Raw genomic sequence first — 25,268 nt, 5'->3', positions numbered from 1 at the left:
GCCTCCCCCCCAGCCTCTCTCTCCCCCCAGCCTCCCCCGAGCCTCTCTCTCCCCCCAGCCTCCCCCCCAGCCTCTCTCCCCCCAGCCTCCCCCTCTCTCTCCCCCCAGCCTCAGCCTCTCTCTCTCTTCCCAGCCTCCCCCCAGCCTCTCTCTCCCCCCAGCCTCCCCCCAGCCTCTCTCTCCCCCCAGCCTCCCCCCCAGCCTCTCTCTCCCCCCAGCCTCCCCCCCAGCCTCTCTCTCCCCCCAGCCTCCCCCCCAGCCTCTCTCTCCCCCCAGCCTCCCCCCCCAGCCTCTCTCTCCCCCCAGCCTCCCCCCCAGCCTCTCTCTCCCCCCAGCCTCTCTCTCCCCCCAGCCTCCCCCCCAGCCTCTCTCTCCCCCCAGCCTCTCCCCCAGCCTCTCTCCCCCCCCAGCCTCTCTCTCCCCCCAGCCTCCCCCCCAGCCTCTCTCTCCCCCCAGCCTTCCCCCCAGCCTCTCTCTCCCCCCAGCCTCCCCCCAGCCTCTCTCTCCCCCCAGCCTCTCTCTCCCCCCAGCCTCCCCCCCAGCCTCTCTCTCCCCCCAGCCTCCCCCCCAGCCTCTCTCCCCCCCCAGCCTCCCCCCAGCCTCTCTCTCCCCCCAGCCTCCCCCCCCAGCCTCCCCCCCCAGCCTCTCTCTCCCCCCAGCCCCCCCCCAGCCTCTCTCTCCCCCCAGCCCCCCCCCAGCCTCTCTCTCCCCCCAGCCCCCCCCCCAGCCTCTCTCTCCCCCCAGCCCCCCCCCCCAGACTCTCTCTCCCCCCAGCCTCCCCCCAGCCTCTCTCTCCCCCCAGCCTCCCCCCCAGCCTCTCTCTCCCCCCAGCCTCCCCCCCAGCCTCTCTCTCCCCCCAGCCTCCCCCCCAGCCTCTCTCTCCCCCCAGCCTCCCCCCCAGCCTCTCTCTCCCCCCAGCCTCCCCCCCAGCCTCTCTCCCCCCCCAGCCTCCCCCCCCAGCCTCTCTCTCCCCCCAGCCTCCCCCCCAGCCTCCCCCCCCAGCCTCTCTCTCCCCCCAGCCTCCCCCCCAGCCTCTCTCTCCCCCCAGCCTCCCCCCCAGCCTCTCTCTCCCCCCAGCCTCCCCCCCAGCCTCTCTCTCCCCCCAGCCTCCCCCCCAGCCTCTCTCTCCCCCCAGCCTCCCCCCCAGCCTCTCTCCCCCCAGCCTCCCCCTCTCTCTCCCCCCAGCCTCAGCCTCTCTCTCTCTTCCCAGCCTCCCCCCCAGCCTCTCTCTCCCCCCAGCCTCCCCCCAGCCTCTCTCTCCCCCCAGCCTCCCCCCCAGCCTCTCTCTCCCCCCAGCCTCCCCCCCAGCCTCTCTCTCCCCCAGCCTCCCCCCCAGCCTCTCTCTCCCCCCAGCCTTCCCCCCCAGCCTCTCTCTCCCCCCAGCCTCCCCCCCAGCCTCTCTCTCCCCCCAGCCTCTCTCTCCCCCCAGCCTCCCCCCCAGCCTCTCTCTCCCCCCAGCCTCTCCCCCAGCCTCTCTCCCCCCCCAGCCTCTCTCTCCCCCCAGCCTCCCCCCCAGCCTCTCTCTCCCCCCAGCCTCCCCCCCAGCCTCTCTCTCCCCCCAGCCTCCCCCCCAGCCTCTCTCTCCCCCCAGCCTCCCCCCAGCCTCTCTCTCCCCCCAGCCTCCCCCCCAGCCTCTCTCTCCCCCCAGCCTCTCTCTCCCCCCAGCCTCCCCCCCAGCCTCTCTCTCCCCCCAGCCTCTCCCCCAGCCTCTCTCCCCCCCCAGCCTCTCTCTCCCCCCAGCCTCTCCCCCAGCCTCTCTCTCCCCCCAGCCTCCCCCCCAGCCTCTCTCTCCCCCCAGCCTCCCCCCCAGCCTCTCTCCCCCAGCCTCTCTCTCCCCCCAGCCTCCCCCCCAGCCTCTCTCTCCCCCCAGCCTCCCCCCCAGCCTCAGCCTCTCTCTCCTCCCAGCCTCCCCCCCAGCCTCAGCCTCTCTCTCCTCCCAGCCTCCCCCCCAGCCTCAGCCTCTCTCTCCTCCCAGCCTCCCCCTCTCTCTCCCCCCAGCCTCAGCCTCTCTCTCTTCCCAGCCTGCCCCCCAGCCTCAGCCTCTCTCTCTTCCCAGCCTCCCCCCAGCCTCTCTCTTTTCCCAGCCTCCCCCCAGCCTCTCTCTTTTCCCAGCCTCCCCCCCAGCCTCTCTCTTTTCCCAGCCAAAAAGAGGCATCGCAACGATCATCAACTAACCTGTAAGGTGCCCATACATTCTAGGCTCTGCCTTATGCATACCTGCTCCGGTGCCTGCTGCCCTGCTCTGCTGATTATCCTCTTCTGGCTGGCTCCGGCTCCAGTCGCGTCCTCCTCCGCGGCGTGTGTCGTCTGCAGCATTGGACGCTGCAGCACGGGGCAGTGAGCTGATTGGCGCGCCCGCGCGCCTCTGACCCGGAAGTGCAGACGCTGGAACTTCCGGGGTTAATCAGCTCACTATCAAGAGACAGAGGTGCGCCTTTCCTCCCTCTCACCCCCCCCCCCCTCGAGAACACAGCGAAGTGCAACGGAGGGAGGGGCGGGGGGGCGGGGATGTAAAAAAAAAAAAAAAAAATTATAAATTTTTTTTTTTTTTTTTTTGCTGCCAGAAAGTGCCGCCCCCCCGCAACGTGCCGCCCTAGGCACCGGACCACGGGTGCCTAGTGGCAAATACGGCCCTGCATACCTGCTACTACTTAACTTTGGATGAAAGTAGATATTAAAGGTGCTCAAATTCACAGTTAACTTTTGACAAAACTAAGTCTGATAGAAATTAATGCATGTCATCAGATCTCATAGAATCGGTCCTATCGCTTCAAGCAATCAGATTTCAGCATAGGATTCCAATTTTTTTACATTTGTATTGTACAACTAAAGACCTATATAAAGTCATGGTGGAAAGTCTTGGCACCCTTGAAATTGTTCCCAAAAATTAAGCATTTCTCCCAGAAAATTATTGCAATTTGTTTGTACAGTGGAACCTCGCTTAACGAGTAACCCAGTTAGCGAGTATTTCGCTTAATGAGCAAAGCTTGCTGTAAATTTGTAACTCAGTTTACGAGCAAGCTTTGCTGAATGAGCAAAATACTCACCGCACACACTTCCGGTTCCGTACATGAACCGCGCTCTAACCCACTCTTGCAGTCCACACAAAATAACACAAGCACGCACAAACACACACAAACAAACACGCACGCACACACACATATTATGCTCACCTTACCTTCCGTTCCATCGCCGGCCTAATGGTTCTTGTAGTTCGCCGGTACAGGATGTGTATCGGCAACCAACGTGATGAGGGAGGAACTTGCTCTGGCAGCGGAAGTTCCTCCCTCGTTGCGATGGTTACCCGATACACATGCGATACCGGCGAACTGCAAGATCCATGAGGCCGGCGACGGAACGGAAGGTAAGGTGAGCATAATATGTGTACCTTTCGTTCTACCGTTGGCCTCCCGGTTCTTGTAGTTCGCCGCTACAGGATGTGTATTGGCAACCATCGCGACAAGGGAGGAACTGTCAGCAGCTACTCAAAGGCAGCGCGCTGGCCAATCAGAGGCAAGCGACTCCTGCCTTTGACGTCAGCACTTTGGCAGCGGAAGTTCCTCCCTCATCGCGATGGTTACCCGATACACATCTTGTACCGGCAAACTGCACATTCCAGGAGGCCGGTGATGGAACGGAAGGTAAGGTGAGCATAATATGTGTGTGTTTGTGCATGTTTGTGCGTGTTTCTGTGTGTTTGTGCGTGTTTGAACGTGTGTGGAATGGCACAATAAGGGACCAGGATGGGGCATTTAACACGCTGTGGAACGAATTGTCTGCATTGCAATGATTTCCTATGGGAAATCTTGCTTTGCTGAATGAGTAACTTTGTTAACAAGCACAGTCCCAGAATGGATTGTTCTTGTTAACCAAGGTTCCACTGTATATGTTTTGTTGTGTGTACATTTATTTCCTTTGTGTCTATTGAAACAACACAAAAAAATATAGGAAAAAGGCAAATTGGACACAATTTCACACAACACCATAAATATGGGCAGGACAAAATTGTTGGCACCTTTCCAAAATTGTGGGTAAGCATCTTTGATTCAAGCAAATGATGCTCTGTCAAACTCCCTTGTGTCAAGTAATAGGTGTGGGCAATATAAAAATCACACCTGAAACCATATTAAAAAGGGGAGAAGTTGAATTAATCTTTGTATTGTGTGTTTCTGTGTGCCACACTAAGCATGTAGAACAGAAAGAGAAGAGAAATGGCTGAGGACTTGACAATCAAACTTGTTGAAAAATATCAACAATCTCAATGTTACACGTTAATCTCCAGTGATCTTGATGTTCCTTTGTCCATGGTGCTCAACAAAATCTAGAAGTTTACAACCCATGGCATTGAAGCTAATCTCCCTGGTGTAGGACAGTAGAGTAAAATTGATGAAATGTTGCAACATAGCATTGTTCAAATTGTGACTAAGCAGTCCCAATCATCTGTATTGTGGACAGATGAGATAGAGCCTTTTGGGAAAGCACATCATTCTACTGTTTATGAAAAATGGAATTGTGTATACAAAGAAAATAACACAGTACTTACAGTCAAATATATAGAGGTTCAAATATGTTTTGGGGTTGATTTGCTGCCTTTGGCACTGGGTGCCTTGACTGGGTGCAAGCTATTAGATGATCTAAAGATTACCAAAGGAGTTTGGGTCACAAAGTAGTGGCCAGTGTCAGAAAGCTGGGTTTATGTCTTAGGTCATGGGTCTTCCAGCAGGACAATAAACCCAAACATACTGTACTTCAAGATGCACCCAGAAATGGATGGAACCAAAGCACTGAAGACTTTTCAAGTGGTCAGCAATAAGTCAGGTTTTAAATCCAATTAAAAAGAGATCTTGAAATTGCTGTTGGGAGAAGGCACCCTTCAATTATGAGAGACCTGGAGCAGTTTGCAAAAGAAGAGTGGTCAAAAATTCCAAGGTGAGAGGTGTAAGAAGCTTGTTAATGGTTATAGGAAGCAATTGATTGTAGTTCTTTACTCCAAAGGGTGTGCAACCAAATAATAAAGGGTTATTCCCATCTCCAAGATCCTATCCCAATGTCAGGTTTCCGGGTTTTCCAGTTCTCTTTTGAAAGAGCTTGCCCTCAGTTAACATGGAGTTTAATGTTCTGTTGCCCTACTTCCTGTCCAGCTGCTTAAAAGGCCGCCTCTAAGCCTAGTCCAGTGCCTGAGTATACTGCTTGCTGTGTGCTCCTGCTTTGCTGCTTCTACTTCCTGATTGCCTTTTGGATCCTTCTGAAAGACTACCGACCGACTCTGGACCATACCCGGTTTCTCCAAGCTGTGCCCGGACTCCGTCTGCCGTCTTTGGTCAGCACTTCTGCCCGGTTCCTTCTGGTTCGTAACCACTCTGGACTATCATCCCGTACGGACACTTCTGGACTTTACCACTTGCCCCTTGTGTTCCCGGCTGCTGCGCATTTAGGCCTTTCGGGGTGATTGCCGGACAGTCCCTGTATAGGGGTTCGCTCTGGTGGTCTCCCTGGGGGAGTCCGGTGCGTGGTCCCGGGAATCCCCTTCGCTCCGTTTCGGGAAGGTATTTCGTGTGTGTGCTCTACTGTGTTTGTTCCGTTGTGTATCTACCGTGGTTACATATTATAAATATCTTGTACCAAGAACTCTTCTCTGGTTGTCATTGCCCTAACGCTATCGAAATCCTCAGAACGTACAATAGTATTACATTATACTCAGGCCAAGAGAGGATTTCGCTGGGGCAATGACTGAGACACGAGTAGATCAGCTCTTTTCCATGATTAACTCCTTACAGCAGGAGATGGAAGCGGTACAAACTAAACTTAGAGATGTGGAGGCACAGCTGGGTCATGATCACCAGGTACTGGGTCCGGCTATTCAGGATTTGCAAGTCAGAGTGGAGGCTCAGGAAGCCGTCCCCACTACGTCCGTATCAGCTGCCGGTATGCCTAGGTTACCCCCTTTCCGTTTCAATGGTGATCGTAGTCAGTTTCGTGGATTTGTGAACCAATGTATACTATTTTTTGATGTACATGCTGATTATTACCGTTCTGACCGGTCCAAAGTGTTATGTATAATCATGTTATTAACCTCACGAGCACTGGCTTGGGCTAATCCTATGATAGAGAATCGGGACATCCGTTTAAATCACCTGGATGACTTTCTGACCGCAATGGCGCAAATGTTTGATGATCCGAATCGCCGTGCTACCGCTGAATCGGCTCTCCTTTCCTTACGTCAGGGAAAGCGTTCTGTCGTTGAATACGCCACTGAGTTCAAGAGGTTAGTGGTAGACACCGACTGGGGAAACAATGCATTATTGTCTGTTTTCAGAAAAGGTTTGTCCGGTACCATCAAGGACGAGTTAGCTCGTTCCTAGTCTCCAGGGGATTTTGAACTGTTTCTCCAGCACTGTGTGCGTATTGATACCCGCTTGACGGAACGTAGACAGGAAAAATGGGCAGCTGTAAACCGTGTAAACAACTTTGCGTTTCCTTCCAGAGAACCCGCTCTCAGGACGCCACGGGAGGCCGAGGACGTTCCTATGCAAGTGGACTCTCTGCAAAAGCGAGAGACCAACGAACGTCGTGAACACCGGCTCCGTGAGCGTTTGTGTTTCTATTGCGGTCAATCGATTGCGGTCAATCGGACCATTTCTTGATCGACTGCCCGAAACGTCCGAATCGCCCAAATAAGGTATTGGCAGCCATGGCAGAGTGTGACAACACGGACGCAGAGTCCGATATCTCTGAGGCAAGTGGACACCTGGATGCGGTATTTCCCTTGACTGTAATGTCCACCTCACCGAAGGACTCAGAAGGGAAATATACCCATTGCTCGCTCCCCATTCAGATCCGGTGGGAGGGACAGCTAATACCTACCTCTGCAATGATAGATTCTGGGGCAGGGGGAAATTTCATGGACTCCTCTTTTGCCAGGAAACACGGTATTCGGACTCAGCAAAGATCCTCACCGGTTACCATGGAGACGGTGGACGGATCTCCGTTAATCTCTGGACCAGTTGATCGGGAAACAGTACCGCTAGAATGCGTGATGAAGCCAGGTCAGCAGGAGATCCTTGTGTTCATGATAATTTCTTCTCCTCATTTTCCGATTATTTTAGGTATTCCGTGGCTACGGTCTACAAATCCAGTCATCGATTGGGAGACTAAGGAAATATCCTTCCCACCGCAGAGTGGTTCGACCATTAGTCCAACTGTTCCGGTTCCAGTAACACCGACTGCGGAGGGCACTGTACAGGTACCTGTTCTACCCCCGGTTTATAATGACTTTGCTGATATATGCGACAAAAGAAAAGCCGATCGGCTTCCCCCGCATAGACCGTATGATTGCCCCATAGACTTACTCCCAGGGGCGGAGATCCTGTTTGGTCATGTCTACCCGTTGGCGGCACCTGAGCTAGAAGCACTAAAAGAGTACATTGATGAAAGTTTAGCCAAGGGATTTATTCGCCCGTCTACCTCACCAGCAGGGGCACCCATCTTTTTCGTGAAAAAGAAAGAGGGGACTCTGAGACCCTGTATTGACTACCGGGAACTGAATAAAATAACCATCCGGAACCGGTATCCGTTACCGTTGATTCCTGAGCTATTGGAGAGGGTCCAACAAGCAAAAATATTCACCAAATTGGATCTCCGTGGGGCATATAATCTACTTCGCATACGTCCCGGAGACGAGTGGAAGACCGCGTTCCGATGTCGGTATGGACATTTTGAGTACCTAGTGATGCCTTTTGGACTTTGTAACGCTCCCGCAGCTTTCCAACATCTAGTTAATGATATTTTTAGGGATATCATGGACCGATTCATGGTGATTTATCTGGACGATATCCTAATCTTTTCTGATTCCCTACAGGAACACCAGGAGCACGTCAAGACCGTACTTACCCGGCTGAGGGAAAACCACCTGTACATCAAACTGGAGAAATGCGAATTCCATTCCTCACAAATACAATTCTTAGGTTATGTCATCTCTCCTCAGGGACTGAACATGGAGTCTGGCAAGATACAAGCAATTCTAGACTGGCCGGAACCGGGAAACATCAAAGAGGTACAACGCTTTGTCGGTTTTGCCAACTTTTACCGACGCTTTATCCGTAATTTTTCAGAGATCGTTCGTCCCATCACTCTGTTAACCAAGAAAGGACAGAAGTTTGTGTGGTCCGCCCAGGCCCAGGAAGCATTCCATCGTCTCAAGGTATGTTTTACCTCAGCGCCAATATTGGTACATCCGAATCCCGCACTTCCCTTTATCGTGGAAGTCGACGCTTCCGACTACGCATTAGGGGCCATCCTTTCTCAAAGGACTGGGGACAAGAGTCTCTTGCATCCGTGTGCTTTCTTTTCCCGCCGGTTGTCCCCTGCAGAAAGGAACTATGACATTGCGGACAAGGAATTGTTAGCGATTATTTCAGCTTTCAAGGAATGGAGACACCACTTACAGGGAGCCGCGCAGCAAGTGATAGTACTCACAGATCACCGTAATCTGGAATTTCTTAAATCTGCCAGGTGTCTGTCTCCACGGCAAGCCCGTTGGAGTTTGTTCCTTAACCAGTTCAATTTTATCGTTACATACCGTCCAGGTTCACGTAATGGGAAAGCCGATGCCTTGTCCCGAATCCATGCCGTGGACTCCGTGCCTGGAACCCCGTCTCAGACCGTGTTATCGGATGCCAATTTCGTTGGAGTAATCCAGGACCAGGACTTGTGGAAGGACATCAAGCTGGCCTATGATGGTGACGTATTTCTTGCTGCCCCCCCGAATGATGTAACTCTTGTTCTTCGGAATGGTGTGTGGTTGAGAGAACGACGCATTTATGTCCCGGAGGCCGTAAGACTTCGGGTTCTCAAGTTGGTCCATGACTCCGTGTTGGCTGGTCATAGGGGGGTACAGAAGACGCAGGAATTTCTAAGCCGTTTTTTCTGGTGGCCTACCTGTTTAAAGGATGTAAAGGACTATGTCCACTCATGTGTGGTTTGTGCCCGGTGCAAGGTCCCTCGTGTGGCTCCTACGGGACTCCTCCAACCGTTACCCGTGCCATCTCGCCCTTGGGGGTCTATCTCAATGGATTTTATTGGTTGACTAAAGCTGCTCACTTTATTCCGTGTACCGGTCTTCCCTCAGCCGCAGAGACAGTGGATTTGGTTATCCAGAACGTATTCCGATTGCATGGGGTACCAGACGAGATCATCTCTGACCGGGGCGTGCAGTTCACGTCTAGGTTCTGGAAGGGGTTTTGTACGGCACTCCAGATTGATGTCTGTTTGTCTTCTGCATACCATCCTCAGACGAATGGGCAAACCGAACGGACTAATCAAACCCTGGAACAATACCTTCGATGTTATGTCAGCCATCTGCAGGACGATTGGTTGAAGATGCTTCCGTTGGCGGAGTTCTCGTATAACAACACTCAGAGCAGCTCCACTAAGGTAACGCCCTTTTTTGCTAACTTGGGTTACCATCCGACTATTGTGCCTAGGTCACCGGTTGCGGTTTCGGTGCCTGCGGTGGAGGACAGATTGACAGAGCTACGTCAAAATCTGGAGGTTCTACAGGACACTGTGGCTACGGCTCAGGAGCGTTACAAGAGGTCGGCAGACACTCACCGGAAACCGGCACCCTTGTATAAGGTAGGAGACTCTGTATGGTTATCCACCAAAAACCTGAGATTGGGTGTCCCTTCGCAGAAGCTGGGACAAAAATTCATCGGTCCATTTAAGATCACCGGGATCGTGAGCCCTGTGGCCTGTCGGCTGCGGTTACCGCACCATATGAAGGTACATCCGGTCTTTCATGTTTCTCTCCTCAAACCCGTTTCTCCTAATACGTTTCATGGTCGTGTCGTGCCTCCTCCTCCGCCTGTGATGGTCGACGGCGAGGAGCAGTTCGTGGTTGAGGACATTATTGACTCCCGGCTCCATCGTCGTCGGCTTCAGTATCTGGTACGTTGGCAGGGGTACGCCCCCGAGGACGATTCCTGGGAACCGGTGGGTAACATTCGGGCACCCCGGAAGATTGCTCAGTTTCATCGACGGTACCCGGATAAGCCAGGCCCTGATCCGTCCTGAGGCCGTTTTTGGGGGGGGGAGTAATGTCAGGTTTCCGGGTTTTCCAGTTCTCTTTTGAAAGAGCTTGCCCTCAGTTAACATGGAGTTTAATGTTCTGTTGCCCTACTTCCTGTCCAGCTGCTTAAAAGGCCGCCTCTAAGCCTAGTCCAGTGCCTGAGTATACTGCTTGCTGTGTGCTCCTGCTTTGCTGCTTCTACTTCCTGATTGCCTTTTGGATCCTTCTGAAAGACTACCGACCGACTCTGGACCATAACCGGTTTCTCCAAGCTGTGCCCGGACTCCGTCTGCCGTCTTTGGTCAGCACTTCTGCCCGGTTCCTTCTGGTTCGTAACCACTCTGGACTATCATCCCGTACGGACACTTCTGGACTTTACCACTTGCCCCTTGTGTTCCCGGCTGCTGCGCATTTAGGCCTTTCGGGGTGATTGCCGGACAGTCCCTGTATAGGGGTTCGCTCTGGTGGTCTCCCTGGGGGAGTCCGGTGCGTGGTCCCGGGAATCCCCTTCGCTCCGTTTCGGGAAGGTATTTCGTGTGTGTGTTCTACTGTGTTTGTTCCGTTGTGTATCTACCGTGGTTACATATTATAAATATCTTGTACCAAGAACTCGTCTCTGGTTGTCATTGCCCTAACGCTATCGAAATCCTCAGAACGTACAATAGTATTACACCCAATATGCAGTAGGTGTAATAAGAAGAATATTAGCAAATACCTCCAATTAGAAATCTAGTATAGTTCTTCTGATTCACTATGTCTATTACTTCATGTGCAGGGCATTGCAAGACCTTAGGTATCCTTCGTTATGACCACAAGCAATTAACTAACTGTCGCTATATGCATGGTCGCAACCAAAAATACCTAAGGTCCTGCAAAGTCCTGCAGATGAGGTAAGTGACATAGTGAATAAGAAGAACTATACTACATTTCTAATTGGAAGTATTTGCTATTATTATTATTATACCTATAGTATACCTATAGCATATTGGGATAGGATTTTGGTGATGGGAATAACCTGTTAAATTGAAGTTGCCAGCAATTTTGTTTGGCCTCATTGTGGGATTTTTATGTGAAATTATATCCAATTTGCCTTTTTCTCTGTTTTATTGTGCCGTTCCAATACACATAAAGTAAATAGACATGTGTGTAACAAAACATGTAATTGCGACCATTTTTGCGGAGAAACACTTCATTTTCTGGAACAGTTTCAAGGGTGCCAACACTTTTGTCCAAGACTGTACATTTAAATTTTAGTAGTATCTTTTAAAGTACTGAAACAAAGCTTTTAATTTAAGATTGTAAACATCTGAAACAAACCTTTCATTTTTAGATCATTGACTTATTTCACAAGAGCTGTATTTCAATAAACATACCTTATATTTTTTCATTACTTCTTTTGTGAATCCATACCTCAAAAAAAATAAATATATATTTAAATAGGTGTTGACTGCTCAAACGTCTTTACTTCATTTTGTTTTTACAAATTTTACCTTAAGTTAACCATATAGTCTTCATGATTTCCTCTGTTCAAATGAACATCCTTAGGGTACACCAGTAAGAATGCAAAAAGGATCAACAGGATCTCAACAGATTGTTTTCCTCTATCTACGAAGTCCCCATTAAAAATGTAAGGCTTCTCTGGTGATGGGAGACCATTCTGTGAGGGAAATATCAATTTGTGATCAACATCTTTACTTTTCGTTTTTTACAACAAAAAATAATTAAGCAGTTCAATACCAGTTAAAGAGAACTTGTCACCAGGTTTTTCCCATATAAACTAGGGCCACCACCTGTTAGCCCCTATATACTGTATAGCATTCTAGAATACTGTATTAAATTAGTCCACAAGCTGATCTGCATAATGTAAAAAAAGACCTTTTTATTATACTCACCTATGGGACAGTCTGGTCCAATGGTGTCGCTACTTCTGTGCCTCCTCTCTGCTTGCGATTGCCATCCTCTTTACCTGCTTTGTGTAGAAGACAGGTCCAATGTCATCCACACAGTGTCTTCCATTGCACTCCTACGCAGGCAGATTTCTCCCTGCCCTGCTGAGGGCAGAGCAAAGTATTGTAGTGCGCATGCACGGGTGCTCTTTGGCCTTTCCCTGCAGAGAGAGGAACACCTGCGCAGGAGAGTGATGGGGAGATTGTGTGAATGATGTAGGACGACGTGATTGAGCTGGGTAAAGTGCTGGGATTGTCATATCTAATGGATGCAACAATTCTGGGTGGCTGCAGGCTGCTATTTTTAGGCTGGGGATGGGCAATAATCAGGGACATCAGCTTGAGAATAACAGCCCCCAACTGTCTGTCAGCTTTATTATGGCTGGGTATCAAAATTGGGGGGACCGCACGCTGTTTTTAAAAATGACTTATTTAAATAATTTAAAAAAAAAGCCACATGCGGTTCCTCTTATTTTGATACACAGGCAAGGGGGCTGCAGCCTGTAGCCATATCCTTTATCTGTGCTAGATATCATAATATGGGGGACCCTACGCCAATTTTTTTCAACATTTATTTATTTATGTACCATGATAGAGACGCACACACCGTATGCGAATCCAGGCAGTCAGACGTACTGTCACTGACTTCAATCAATCACAGTCGTTGGGACTGGTGGTGGGCGGGGGAAGCAGTGCATATGCATGAAGATAATGAACGGCCCCAGAAGTAGTGTTGCAGCCCTGCAGGAGACTGGTAAGTATAACGCGCCTGCTTTCTTCCTATTTTCTTTCTTTTTCCTTTATTTTTTTTAAATTATCCGGATGGCCAAATCCGGTTAATTACCCAGAGTTCCCTGAGAATAGGTGAGGACCAGACTGGCATTATGCTTGCAAAATTTACAACAATAAATATAAGGAGGTTGTTCCTTAATTTGCAATTTGCTAGTGGTCCTAGATGTGAAATGACACCTATTATGCATGTGTTTTTGAATTGTGTTCCGTTAAGGAGATTCTGGAATAATCTCTTACACTATTTTACAAAAAGTCTTTGCATTGCATATTATCTTGGAAACTTTGGTGTGTTTCTTGGGCTATATAGATGAAATAATAGAGAATGAAAATGAGAGAATTTGCCTTAAACGTATACTCTATTAGGCCAGAAAACGTATTGCTTCCAGCTGGATTGATCCAACTGTCCTGGAGCTGGAATAATTGATAAATAAACTAAACATATCTATTACAATGGAAGAAGGGGTGTATATAAAACGCAAAACTTTGAATAAATGTTGAATAAATTTGAGGTAATATGGTGCGCATGGAGAGCATACCAGGGACATCTTTTCTCTAAACTAGGTATAATGAGGAACCTACTGTCTAATTTTTCCATTGTGAATTTTGTAATTCAAGCTAATTATGTATCTATTGTTTGTATCTTGTGTGAAATACACATGTACTGATTGTATAGTTAGGCAATAAGTCTTTGTCCAGAAGTGGACAGAGTTTGGGGGGTTGTCAGTTTTGCTTTATTTGCATCTGCTTAAAAAATAATGAAAAAATTAATCTCATTAAAAAAAATTCAGCCTTCTGGCTTCACAGCAAGACCCAGCAGCTCCTGCTGCTCCATCCCTACACCCAGCAATAACATGACCCCTGGGTCCAGAGGAGGAAGCGCCATTAGTACTTCCTAGAACGGAATACACGGTGCTTGTTTAGCACTGCATATACAGCTATGGGGAAGGCAGAAACAGTAAAAACCATCTCTGCATTCTCTATGGGGAGTCCGTCTGTGTCTCACAGTCAGCTACAAGCAAGTTTCATAGATTACAAAAACTGTCATGTTTTCCCATATTAAGAATCATCTATATATATAATTGCCTTATTCTGTCTGTCTGTCTGTCTTGCTCCAAAATTGTGTCCTTACGGTGACACAAAGCGGATTGGCCGCTGGGCTCGCCATGGCCCCAACCCCCGCACGGATTGGCCGCTCGCCCAGGCTCAGCCCCCACACGGATTGGCCGGCCGCTCGCCCAGGCTCCGCCCCCCACTCGGATTGGCCTCTCGCCCCGGCACCCTGCACGTATTGGCAACTCGGCCACGCCCCGCCCCCCTCACGCAATGCACGCTCGCTCTGGCCCCGCCCCCTGCACACATTCCCCGAAGCAACACGCAGCCACGACTCCCAGGTGAGTACTGTACCCCCCGGGAGCCCACATCAGCGTACGCCGCTTACCCAGCCGACACATACCCTCGCATTGCTGGGGTTGTCGGCGTATGCTGGTGTGGGCTCCCGTGCGAGTGGGGGACGGGATACGCTGGTAACCATGGTAGCATAGTTACCAGCGCATCAAGGTCCTGCAGCGGCGGAACATACACATACGCACACACACATCAGATCACACTCACTCTCACACACACCTCACACACACATCACATCGCATCCACAAACTCACAACATCCTGGGATATCGCTTGCTTCTCGGCGGCGATACTGTGCAGTGAGCTTCCAGGACCTGCCGGAGGATCACATGGCCAGAAGCATGTGGTATCTCCGGATGTTGTGAGTGTGAGCGCATATGTGCAATATCGTCAGTGTGTGTGTGTGTGTGAGTGTATGTGATCGGGTGTGTGTGAGTGTATGCGATCGGGTGTGTGTGTGTGTGTATGTATGCGATCGGATCTGTGAGTGTCGGCAGAGGACCACGGTGTGCTGGAGGAGGCTGGGAGGAGAGAGGCTGATCCTGGGGAAGGCTGGGAGGGGGAGGCTGATGCTGGGGGAGGCTGGGAGGAGAGAGGCTGATGCTGGGGGAGGCTGATGCTGGGGGAGGCTGGGAGGGTGTAGGCTGATGCTGGGGGAGGCTGATGCTGGGGGAGGCTGATGTTGGGGGAGGCTGATGCTGGGGGAGGCTGGGAAGAGAGAGGCTGATGCTGGGGGAGGCTGATGCTGGGGGAGGCTGGGAGGGTGTAGGCTGATGCTGGGGGAGGCTGATGCTGGGGGAGGCTGATGCTGGGGGAGGCTGGGAGGAGAGAGGCTGATGCTGGGGGAGGCTGATGCTGGGGGAGGCTGGGAGGGTGTAGGCTGATGCTGGGGGAGGCTGATGCTGGGGGAGGCTGATGTTGGGGGAGGCTGATGCTGGGGGAGGCTGGGAGGAGAGAGGCTGATGCTGGGGGAGGCTGGGAGGAGAGAGGCTGATGCTGGGGGAGGCTGAGGCTGGGGGAGGCTGGGAGGGGGAGGGTGATGCTGGGGGAGGCTGTTAGGAGGGAGGCTGGGAGGAGAGAGGCTGATCCTGGGGAAGGCTGGAAGGGGGAGGCTGATGCTGGGGGAGGCTGGGAGGAGAGAGGCTTATGCTGGAGGAGGCTGGGAGGAGAGAGGCTTATGCTGGGGGAGGCTGGGAGGAGAGAGGCTGAGGCTGGGAGGCGGAGGCTGATGCTGGGGGAGGCTGGGAGGCGGAGGCTGATGCTAGGGGAGGCTGGGAGGGGGAGGCTGATGCTGGGGGAGGCTGGGAGGGGGAGGCTGATGCTGGGGGAGGCTGGGAGGAGGGAGGCTGAGAGAAGAGAGGCTGATGCTGGGGGAGGCTGAGGCTGGGGTAGGCTGGGAGGAGAGAGGCTGATGCTGGGGACAGAGAGGCTGATGCTGGGGACAGAGGGGAGAGGCTGATGCTGGGAGGAGAGAGTCTGATGCTGGGAGGAGAGAGGCTGATGCTGGGGGCAGAGAGGCTGATGCTGGGGGCAGAGAGGCTGATGCTGGTGCAGCATGGGGGATGGAGAACGATGGGGGGGTGCGCAGCATGGGTGATGGAGCACGATGGGGAGTGCGCAGCATGGGGGATGGAGCACGTTTGGGAGTGCGCAGCATGGGGGATGGAGCACAATGGGGAGTGCGCAGCATGGGGAATGGAGCACGATGGGGGGTGCGCAGCATGGGGGATGGAGCACGATGGGGGGTGCGCAGCATGGGGGATGGAGCACGATGGGGGGTGCGCAGCATGGGGGATGGAGCACGTTTGGGAGTGCGCAGCTTGGGGGATGGAGCACGTTTGGGAGTGCGCAGCTTGGGGGATACAGCACGATGGGGAGTGCGCAGCATGGGGGATGGAGCACGATGGGGAGTGCGCAGCATGGGGGATGGAGCACGATGGGGAGTGCGCAGCATGGGGGATGGAACACGTTTGGGATTGCGTAGCATGGGGGATGGAGCACGATGGGGAGTGCGCAGCATGGGGGATGGAGCACGTTGGGGAGTGCACAGCATGGGGGATGGAGCACGATGGGGAGTGCGCAGCATGGCGGATGGAGCACGATGGGGAATGCGCAGCATGGGGGATGGAGCACGAAGGGGAGTGCGCAGCATGGGAGATGGAGCACGATGGGGAATGCGCAGCATAGGGGATGGAGCACGATGGGGAGTGCGCAGCATGGGGGATGGAGCACGATGGGGGGTGCGCAGCATGGGGGATGGAGCACGATGGGAGGTGCACACCTCCCCCCAACACACACACACACACACACACACAACACACACACGCACTGCACAACACACCACACACACACACTGGGAACCACAAACACCGCCCTACACAGACACCCACACACACAGACAACGCTGCACACACACAACACCCAACACACAAACACCGCGGCATACATAAATATATGCACATACCGCACAACACACACATTGCACAAAACATACCTCCCCCCAAAACACACACACCCCACACCCACACAAACCGCGCAACACACACACACAACGCTACAGACACATAGCGCTCCACAAACAACGCAACACACATACAACACCGCTCTCACCCCCCGCCACACCCAGAACATGTACAGCGCCCTACACAAACACTTAGTAACTACACACAACAACATATATATATATATATATATATATATATATAACAAAAATCATACATGAACTACACAATACGTAAATTCTAGAATACCCGATGCGTAGAATCTAGACCTTCTAGTTCTTCAATAATTGTCATATTTCAAGATTCTTATCTGTCTGTTGTAAACTATAAAAATAAAACTTGGTCTTCAATAAAGTCCATAAGATATTGGTGAGGTTACTGAAAGTAGGGAATTTAATTACTGGCACCACCACACTGAAAATGGGGCTCTGGAACCTGTTTTGCATGGCGGGATCAGTCTCTTTTCAATTCATTGTGTATGGGACTGCAGTAAGCACTGTGTACGGCTTTAATCAGTTGTACCATAGACAATGAATGGAGTTGAAGTCCCAGCAATCAATAATATACGCTCACCATATGTATAGGGGATACATTTCAATCTTGGGAGTAACCCTTTAATTACTATAAAAACCTGATGGCTCTGTATATAACACAGTGTTAAGAAGCTGTCTTACCACACACCTTGTAAAATATCAGAAATAAGTCATCCAATCTGCCATGCAGGTCTCCTTGATAAAAGAAAAGATTCATGTTAATATAAAGATTTCTTCATATAATCTGAAATAGAAAATATCAATGTGTATAGTGTTTCTATCCTGCCTTACCTAGGCTCAGGACGCCGCCCCTGGGCGCCCGTGGTCCCGCGAATGCGCTGTGCGACTGTAGCGGGACTATCCACTGTGTGCACGTGTGACCGCTGGTGACGTTTTGCGCAGGCACGAGGTTATGGGCGGCGCTGTGAGTGTCATCAGCAAGTGCCGTCCATAACCTCGTGACCGCACTTTCCCCTCTTCCTCCAGCGTTCTGCGCAAGCGCTTGCTGGCCAGATGACCCGACGTCACGTCTTTCCCATCTTGCCCTGCTGCAGGGTAAGATGGGAAGGAGGTGACGTCGGGTCATTTGGCCGGCGAGCGCTTGCGCAGAACGCTGGAAGCAGTGGGGGAAAGCACGTCCACGAGATTATGGGCGGGCACTTGCGATGGAATCACAGCGCCGCCCATAATCTCGTGCTTGTGACACACGTCACCAGCGATCCTAGCGTGGGCGGCACCTCGGGCGCAGTGTGCGGCGTCCTGATGGATGAAATGGAGCGTGGGGGGACGGCGTCAATGTGCTGGAGGAACAGCAACGGTCAGCAGAGAGCCCGCCCCCATGGACGATTTACAAAATTTACATAGCAAAAGGTACAAGTTTATAAAGTATTTAATTTGGTTTAAAAGGGGCCACAAAAAGTACAGGAACCTTGCCAGAATGCAGCCCAGGAGCTGCAGAAGGGGAAACTTTTAGGTTTCAAGCTAAATTTCTGATGACAGGTTCCCTTTAACCCACCTATCCCCCAACCTCTGCAATTACTGCCCTGATCTACATGGTCTACACTGTGTTCAGAATTATTAGGCAAATGAGTATTTTGATCACATGATACTTTTTATACATGTTGTCCTACTCCAAGCTGTGTAGGCTTGAGAGCCAATTACCAATTAAGTAAATCAGGTGATGTGCATCTCTGTAATGAGGAGGGGTGTGGTGTAATGACATCAACACCCTATATGAGGTGTGCTTAATTATTAGGCAACTTCCTTTCCTTTGGCAAAATGAGTCAGAAGAGAGATTTGACGGGCTCTGAAAAGTCCAAAATTGTGAGATGTCTTGCAGAGGAATGCAGCAGTCTTGAAATTGCCAAACTTTTGAAGCGTGATCACCGAACAATCAAGTGTTTCATGGGAAATAGCCAACAGGGTCGCAAGAAGCGTGTTGGGCAAAACAGACGCAAAATAACTGTCCATGAATTGAGGAAAATCAAGCGTTAAGCTGCCAAGATGCCATTTGCCACCAGTCTGGCCATATTTCAGAGCTGCAACGTTACTAAAGTATCAAAAGGCACAAGGTGTGCTATACTCAGGGACAAGGCCAAGGTAAGGAAGGTTTAAAAACGACCACCTTTTAACAAGAAACATAAGATGAAACATCAAGACTGTGCCAAGAAATATCTTAAGACTGATTTTTCAAAGGTTTTATGGACTGATGAAATGAGAGTAATTTTTGATGGGCCATATGGATGGGCCAGAGGCTGGATCAGTAAAGGGCAGAGAGCTCCACTCTGACGCCAGCAAGGTGGAAATGGGGTACTGGTATGGGCTTGTATCATCAAAGATGAACTTTGGGACCTTTTTTGGGTTGAGGATGGAGTGAAGCTCATCTCCCAGACCTACTGCCAGTTTCTGCAACACAACTTCTCCAAGCAGTGGTATAGGAAGAAGTCAGTATCGTTCAAGAAAAACATTATTTTCATGCAGGACAATGCTCCATCACATGCATCCAACTACTCCATAGCGTGGCTGGCCAGTAAAGGTCTAAAAGATGAAAAAATAATGACATGGCCCCCTTGTTCACCTGATCTGAACCCCATAGAGAACCTGTGGTCCCTCATAAAATGTGAGATCTACAGGGAGGGAAAACAGTACACCTCTCTGAACAGTGTCTGGGAGACTGTGGTGATTGCTGCACGCAATGTTGATCGTAAACAGATAAAGCAACTGACATAATCTATGGATGGTAGGCTGTTGAGTGTCATCATAAAGAAAGGTGGCTATGTGAAGCCCCGCCGGTGTTGTATCAGTGCATACCTTCAGGGACTCCACGTAGCTGGTGCTGGTCACAGGTAGGGAATCTTCAGTTTTGATCGTGACGCCACTCTCAGATTTGCGGCCAGAGGGGACCGCCACTGCAGATTAGGAGGCACCTGGGGCTGATGGTGGGTGCAGTCGGGTGTAGTAGCCTCCTGAGAGTGAGGCAAGCCCCAGGGCCCTTTGTAAAGCTGTAGTACCACAAGTCGCAGAATGACCACACGCAGGCAGAATGTCTTTCAGGGTTTTTACTCACTTCAGGTGGCAGGGTGAGTAACCCGGGCGTAGCTGGGATGAACCAGGTGGGAACCAGGTATCCTTCCGGCTGACTGTATGAGGGTGACTACAAACTCGCCTTCCTTAGCCCTTGGTGGTTTGGGGTGACCCCGACTTTGAGTCCCTATGGGGGTCACCCAGGGAAGATGCTCCAAGCCTCTCTCCCCTTCTTGTTTTGCCGTGTGCTTGTTCCCCGGGCCAGGCCACTCCAGCCTCTTGCCTCCTGTGACCTATGGGCCCTACTTGCGGTTACGTGGCTGCGGCTTTTGGTTGTTGTGATGTGGGCTGTAAGAGCCCCACACCGGCAGGTTTAGCAGGGAAAGGTGAATCTATCCTCGCTTCGGGATCTGCCGCCCGGTTGGGCCTGGTGCTCTCTAGAAGTCTCCTTACTTCCCACTCCGTGCACTCTCTAGCTGAAGCTGGCTTTCAGGCAGCACTTCTAGTTGACCGTTCTCCCCCGTCTGTAGTCACTGCGCGGGCGCTGTTAGACAGCATCAGCCCCACAGGTCTGCTCCTCACTGAGCCCTCTGGAGTTCTGCTCTAACTGACTCACTGCTCCTCCTCTCCTGTTCTTGCCTACGCCACCTAGCAACCAGACTCTCCACCACACCCCTTGAGAGGAGATGGAGGCTTTTAACCCCCTGCCACTATTCCAGTGGAGGTATAGGCTTTGCCCCCTCCTGGGATCCCCAGGGGTCCTCTCATGGGTACATGTGTGAGACCTGATCACTATGCGCCTGTGTTCCACACCCCTGTCAGCCATCTGGATTACCTGTATTGTACTGTCCCCAGCATGGGTGCAGTACTCAGTGGTGCCTGACCAGGTCAGGGGCGCCACATTCCCCCTTAGTTATCACCAGCACGTCCTCGGGCTGCAAGACAACATTTTAAAATGCATAAAACATTAAAACATGTAAAACATTTTTAAAAGCACCAGGTATCAGACATCACCATCCTCCACCCACAAGTCCGTTAACCCACCCAAAACCCTCTCAGGAGGCAGGTCACCGGTCCTGTTGGTAACCAGGTCTGGGCCATCCGTTTCCCCAGACCTTTCCTCCAATCTTCCTCTCCCGTTGGCCGCGGCTTCAGCCACTTCTGGCAGGATGTAGAGGCGGCTTTCCTGGGCTGGTGGTTTCAGGGTATACCTGGCCTGGTGGATCCGCGCCGTCAGCCTCTTCTGGCAGGATGCAGAGGCGGCCTCCACAGTTGGTGCTGACCAGGTACCCTCTTTGTGGTGGTGAGCCAAGGCCCCATAAACAGGCGTGCTCTCTGGTCGCAGGTGAGCCAAGGCCCTTTTCTACGGACGGCCCCCCCTGGTTGCAGACGAGCCAAGCCCCTAAACAGGCTGGCCCTGGTGGTGGTGCCACTGGTGTAACTATTTACACTGCGAGAGTTTGTGGCTATAGCAAGTTCATAGCCTTAAGTTTATTTCTCACAATAGTTTTTGTGGGCGCATTTCTTTAACGTTGCAAACAAAACTTGTCAAAACTGGTCAAAACAGTAACTTCTTACTTTCCTTTGCTTTACTCCTCTTTTTCACTAGGGCGAGGGCACGTTGGGCACTGGCACCTGTGACTTTCCTGCTCTTTGTCTCTTTCTTCATCTGTGGTTGCCTCATCTATAGGTTCTGTGTCTTTCCTTTCTTGGTCTGCATCTGATTCCTTTTCTGTATCTGTTTCTTTATCTCTGTCTTGTCTTTCTTGTCTTTCTTGTCTTTCTTGTCTTTCTTGTCTTTCTTGTCTTTCTTGTCTTTCTTGTTGCAGGGGATGGCTGTAAGGTTTGTTGGGACATAGCGTTACGCCCAGAGCATACAATCCTCTTTCGCCTTGATGCAGGGTGAACTGAACGGAATCTCCCATCTTTAGATTTCTGCAAGGGTGTCCTCTTGGCAGATGAGCGTTCACATCTCTGCGGTTTACAAATATCCCTTCTTTTATTCCTGGTGCTACAATGAATCCATAGCCGCTTTTCAGATTAAAGTCTTCCACTACGCCATAACACAGGGGTCCTCTAGCCTGGGCTTTGGACTCTCTCAACAAACGCTTCTCCTTTAGATCTCTGGCGGTGACTGCTCTCTGTTCAGGAGACTGTGGTGCTGGAGCAAACTGTGTTCTTCTGCGCCGTGTCTTGCGGGCTGGATCCATGCCTGTGGGCTCCCAGGTGAAGCTCTTAGGCAGCTCTTCTTCTGCAGAGGGGGTCAGGTCCTCCTCGTCCCAGCGGGAGTATGGCAGCATTTCCGGCTCTGAATACATATCTACTGCTGGTGGCACTGGAGTCGGAGTCAACCCTTCTGCTTCCTGGCCTCCTCTCCCCCTTAGTTCTTCCTGGCACTCCAGCTGTGGCAGTGCCGGGGATGGCTGCTCTTCGGCCGGCCCAGGTGAGGGACTCCTTGGTGTAGCTGCTGCAGTAGTTAGCAGGAGACTCTTTGGGGTATGCGGAGGGGGTATGTACTGGCTCACCAACCATTGTGGAAATTTGGCCTCCAGGTCAGCCCTCATCTGCCAATATGCAGGGTCTTCACCCACCGTGGGCTGCCTATCAGGAACCTCTGTGGACCGGGGAGCGGTGTCTGCTCTGGCCTTACAGGCCGGGGTAAATGCTGAGGTAGCCTTTTCTTGGCGGGCCGCGCCTGGCATGGCGGCGGCCTGGTCTTGGCGGGCCGCGCCCTGTATGGCGGCGGCCTGGTCTTGGCGGGCCGCGCCCGGGATGGCGGCGGCCTGGATCAGTGTCGCTGTTGCAGGAGGCTCTGTGCAGGCTTGGCTGGACGTCGCTGCAGCAGTCTGGGCTTGGCAGGCCGCGCCCTGTATGGCGGCGGCCTGGTCTTGGCGGGCCGCGCCCAGGATGGCGGCGGCCTGGTCCTGGCGGGCCGGGCAGGGCATCGCTGCAGGGACTGGGTCTTGGTGGGCCGAGCAGGGCATCGCTGCAGCCGCTGGGGCTTGGAGGGCCGCACCTGGCGTGGCTGCGGCCTGCTTCAGCGTCGCCGCACCGGACGCCTCTTCAGGGACCGCGGACGTGGCAGCAGGGGTCGGGGCACTCGCGCGGGCCGGGGCATCATTCGACTCACCCGTTGTTGGTAGCACTGGGGTCTGCGTCGTCGCCGTCCCGCCTGACACCCGGCGCGCAGCTCTCCCTTCATAGGCCCGAACCGCCGCGGTCATCTCCTGCAGTTCCATCCGTTCCTCCCGAATCTGCTCCACGACCCGGGTCTCCAGCCGGTTGCAAAACTGGGCCAGCTCTCGGTACCACCAGGCAGCGGAGCCTGGTTCTGGGTTCCTGCGGTCAGACGCCATTTCTTCTGCGCCGTCTTCTGCACGGTCTCCCAGCAGTGGACTCTTCGCTGCCTCCTGTAACAAGCTGTCCAGTTTCTGCTCTGCCTCTTTCAGCAGCTCCTCTCCCAGCAGCAGGCTTGTGGCTTCCTTTCCTTCCCGCCGTCTCTCGACGCTTCCACTCTCATAGCTGGCAAGGTCAGAACTCTGCAGGGGATCTCTGGGTAGCCACACCTCTTCGTGGGCGGTAACTTCTTCCAGCGCGGGCTGCTGTTGTTTTTCAGCGCGCTTTTCATGGTGGCAATATGGCGGCGCTTCCAATTTTTCAAGCGGACCGCCCAGGCACATGGTCACCTGTCTGAACAGGTCTAGTCCTTATCCTGTTCGTGACGCCAGATGTGAAGCCCCGCCGGTGTTGTATCAGTGCATACCTTCAGGGACTCCACGTAGCTGGTGCTGGTCACAGGTAGGGAATCTTCAGTTTTGATCGTGACGCCACTCTCAGATTTGCGGCCAGAGGGGACCGCCACTGCAGATTAGGAGGCACCTGGGGCTGATGGTGGGTGCAGTCGGGTGTAGTAGCCTCCTGAGAGTGAGGCAAGCCCCAGGGCCCTTTGTAAAGCTGTAGTACCACAAGTCGCAGAATGACCACACGCAGGCAGAATGTCTTTCAGGGTTTTTACTCACTTCAGGTGGCAGGGTGAGTAACCCGGGCGTAGCTGGGATGAACCAGGTGGGAACCAGGTATCCTTCCGGCTGACTGTATGAGGGTGACTACAAACTCGCCTTCCTTAGCCCTTGGTGGTTTGGGGTGACCCCGACTTTGAGTCCCTATGGGGGTCACCCAGGGAAGATGCTCCAAGCCTCTCTCCCCTTCTTGTTTTGCCGTGTGCTTGTTCCCCGGGCCAGGCCACTCCAGCCTCTTGCCTCCTGTGACCTATGGGCCCTACTTGCGGTTACGTGGCTGCGGCTTTTGGTTGTTGTGATGTGGGCTGTAAGAGCCCCACACCGGCAGGTTTAGCAGGGAAAGGTGAATCTATCCTCGCTTCGGGATCTGCCGCCCGGTTGGGCCTGGTGCTCTCTAGAAGTCTCCTTACTTCCCACTCCGTGCACTCTCTAGCTGAAGCTGGCTTTCAGGCAGCACTTCTAGTTGACCGTTCTCCCCCGTCTGTAGTCACTGCGCGGGCGCTGTTAGACAGCATCAGCCCCACAGGTCTGCTCCTCACTGAGCCCTCTGGAGTTCTGCTCTAACTGACTCACTGCTCCTCCTCTCCTGTTCTTGCCTACGCCACCTAGCAACCAGACTCTCCACCACACCCCTTGAGAGGAGATGGAGGCTTTTAACCCCCTGCCACTATTCCAGTGGAGGTATAGGCTTTGCCCCCTCCTGGGATCCCCAGGGGTCCTCTCATGGGTACATGTGTGAGACCTGATCACTATGCGCCTGTGTTCCACACCCCTGTCAGCCATCTGGATTACCTGTATTGTACTGTCCCCAGCATGGGTGCAGTACTCAGTGGTGCCTGACCAGGTCAGGGGCGCCACAGCTATATTGGTCACTTATTTTTTTGGGTAGTGTTTTTGCACGTCAGAAATGTTTATTTCTAAATTTTGTGCAGTTATATTGGTTTACCTGGTGAAAATAAACAAGTGAGATGGGAATATATTTGTTTTGGTTTTTTTTTTTAAACCATTTTTTATTGATTTTCTGATAATCATTATAAAGGGGAACAGAATGAAGAAAAGAAGGAAGGGAACAACAACATTCAATATCCTGTAAATTCCCTTACATATTAAAAACTAAATAATTGGCTCTCCTAATAAGTTAAATCGTAAACCCCCTTTAATTTAACAGACCATTCAATTGTTCTATCTTGGCCACACTTCTACTACACTCCCTCTAACTTTAAACAAACTTCTCCTATAAACGCTACCTCCCCTCCCTCCCTATATTTGGTTTTTATTACGTTGCCTAATAATTCTGCACAGTAATAGTTACCTGCAAAAACAGATATCCTTCTAAGATAGCCAAATCTAAAAAAAAAACCACTCCAACTTCCAAATATAAATATATTAAGCTTTGATATTTATGAGTCTTTTGGGTTGATTGAGAACATAGTTGTTGATCAATAATAAAAAAAAAATCTCTAAAATACAACTTGCCTAATAATT

At 51.9% G+C, this 25,268-nt stretch overlaps 1 protein-coding gene across 1 annotated transcript in view; it reads right to left on the bottom strand.

Annotated features, from left to right (window-relative positions):
• The window catches only part of PPEF2 (protein phosphatase with EF-hand domain 2), an 80,904-nt gene that overhangs the window by 35,465 nt on the left and 20,171 nt on the right, over positions 1–25,268 (bottom strand). The window contains exons 5-7 of the mRNA XM_075337468.1: positions 17,390–17,436; positions 11,557–11,723; positions 11,440–11,476 (exon numbers count right to left, since the gene is read on the bottom strand). Coding sequence (XP_075193583.1) covers positions 11,440–11,476; positions 11,557–11,723; positions 17,390–17,436 — 251 coding nt within the window. The remainder of the gene's footprint in view (positions 1–11,439; positions 11,477–11,556; positions 11,724–17,389; positions 17,437–25,268) is intronic.

This window comes from Anomaloglossus baeobatrachus, chromosome 1 (genome assembly GCF_048569485.1).
Source record: "Anomaloglossus baeobatrachus isolate aAnoBae1 chromosome 1, aAnoBae1.hap1, whole genome shotgun sequence".
NCBI lineage: Eukaryota > Metazoa > Chordata > Amphibia > Anura > Aromobatidae > Anomaloglossus > Anomaloglossus baeobatrachus.
Note: the sequence above shows the minus strand (reverse complement) of the source record. Positions and strands in the feature narration are given on the sequence as shown.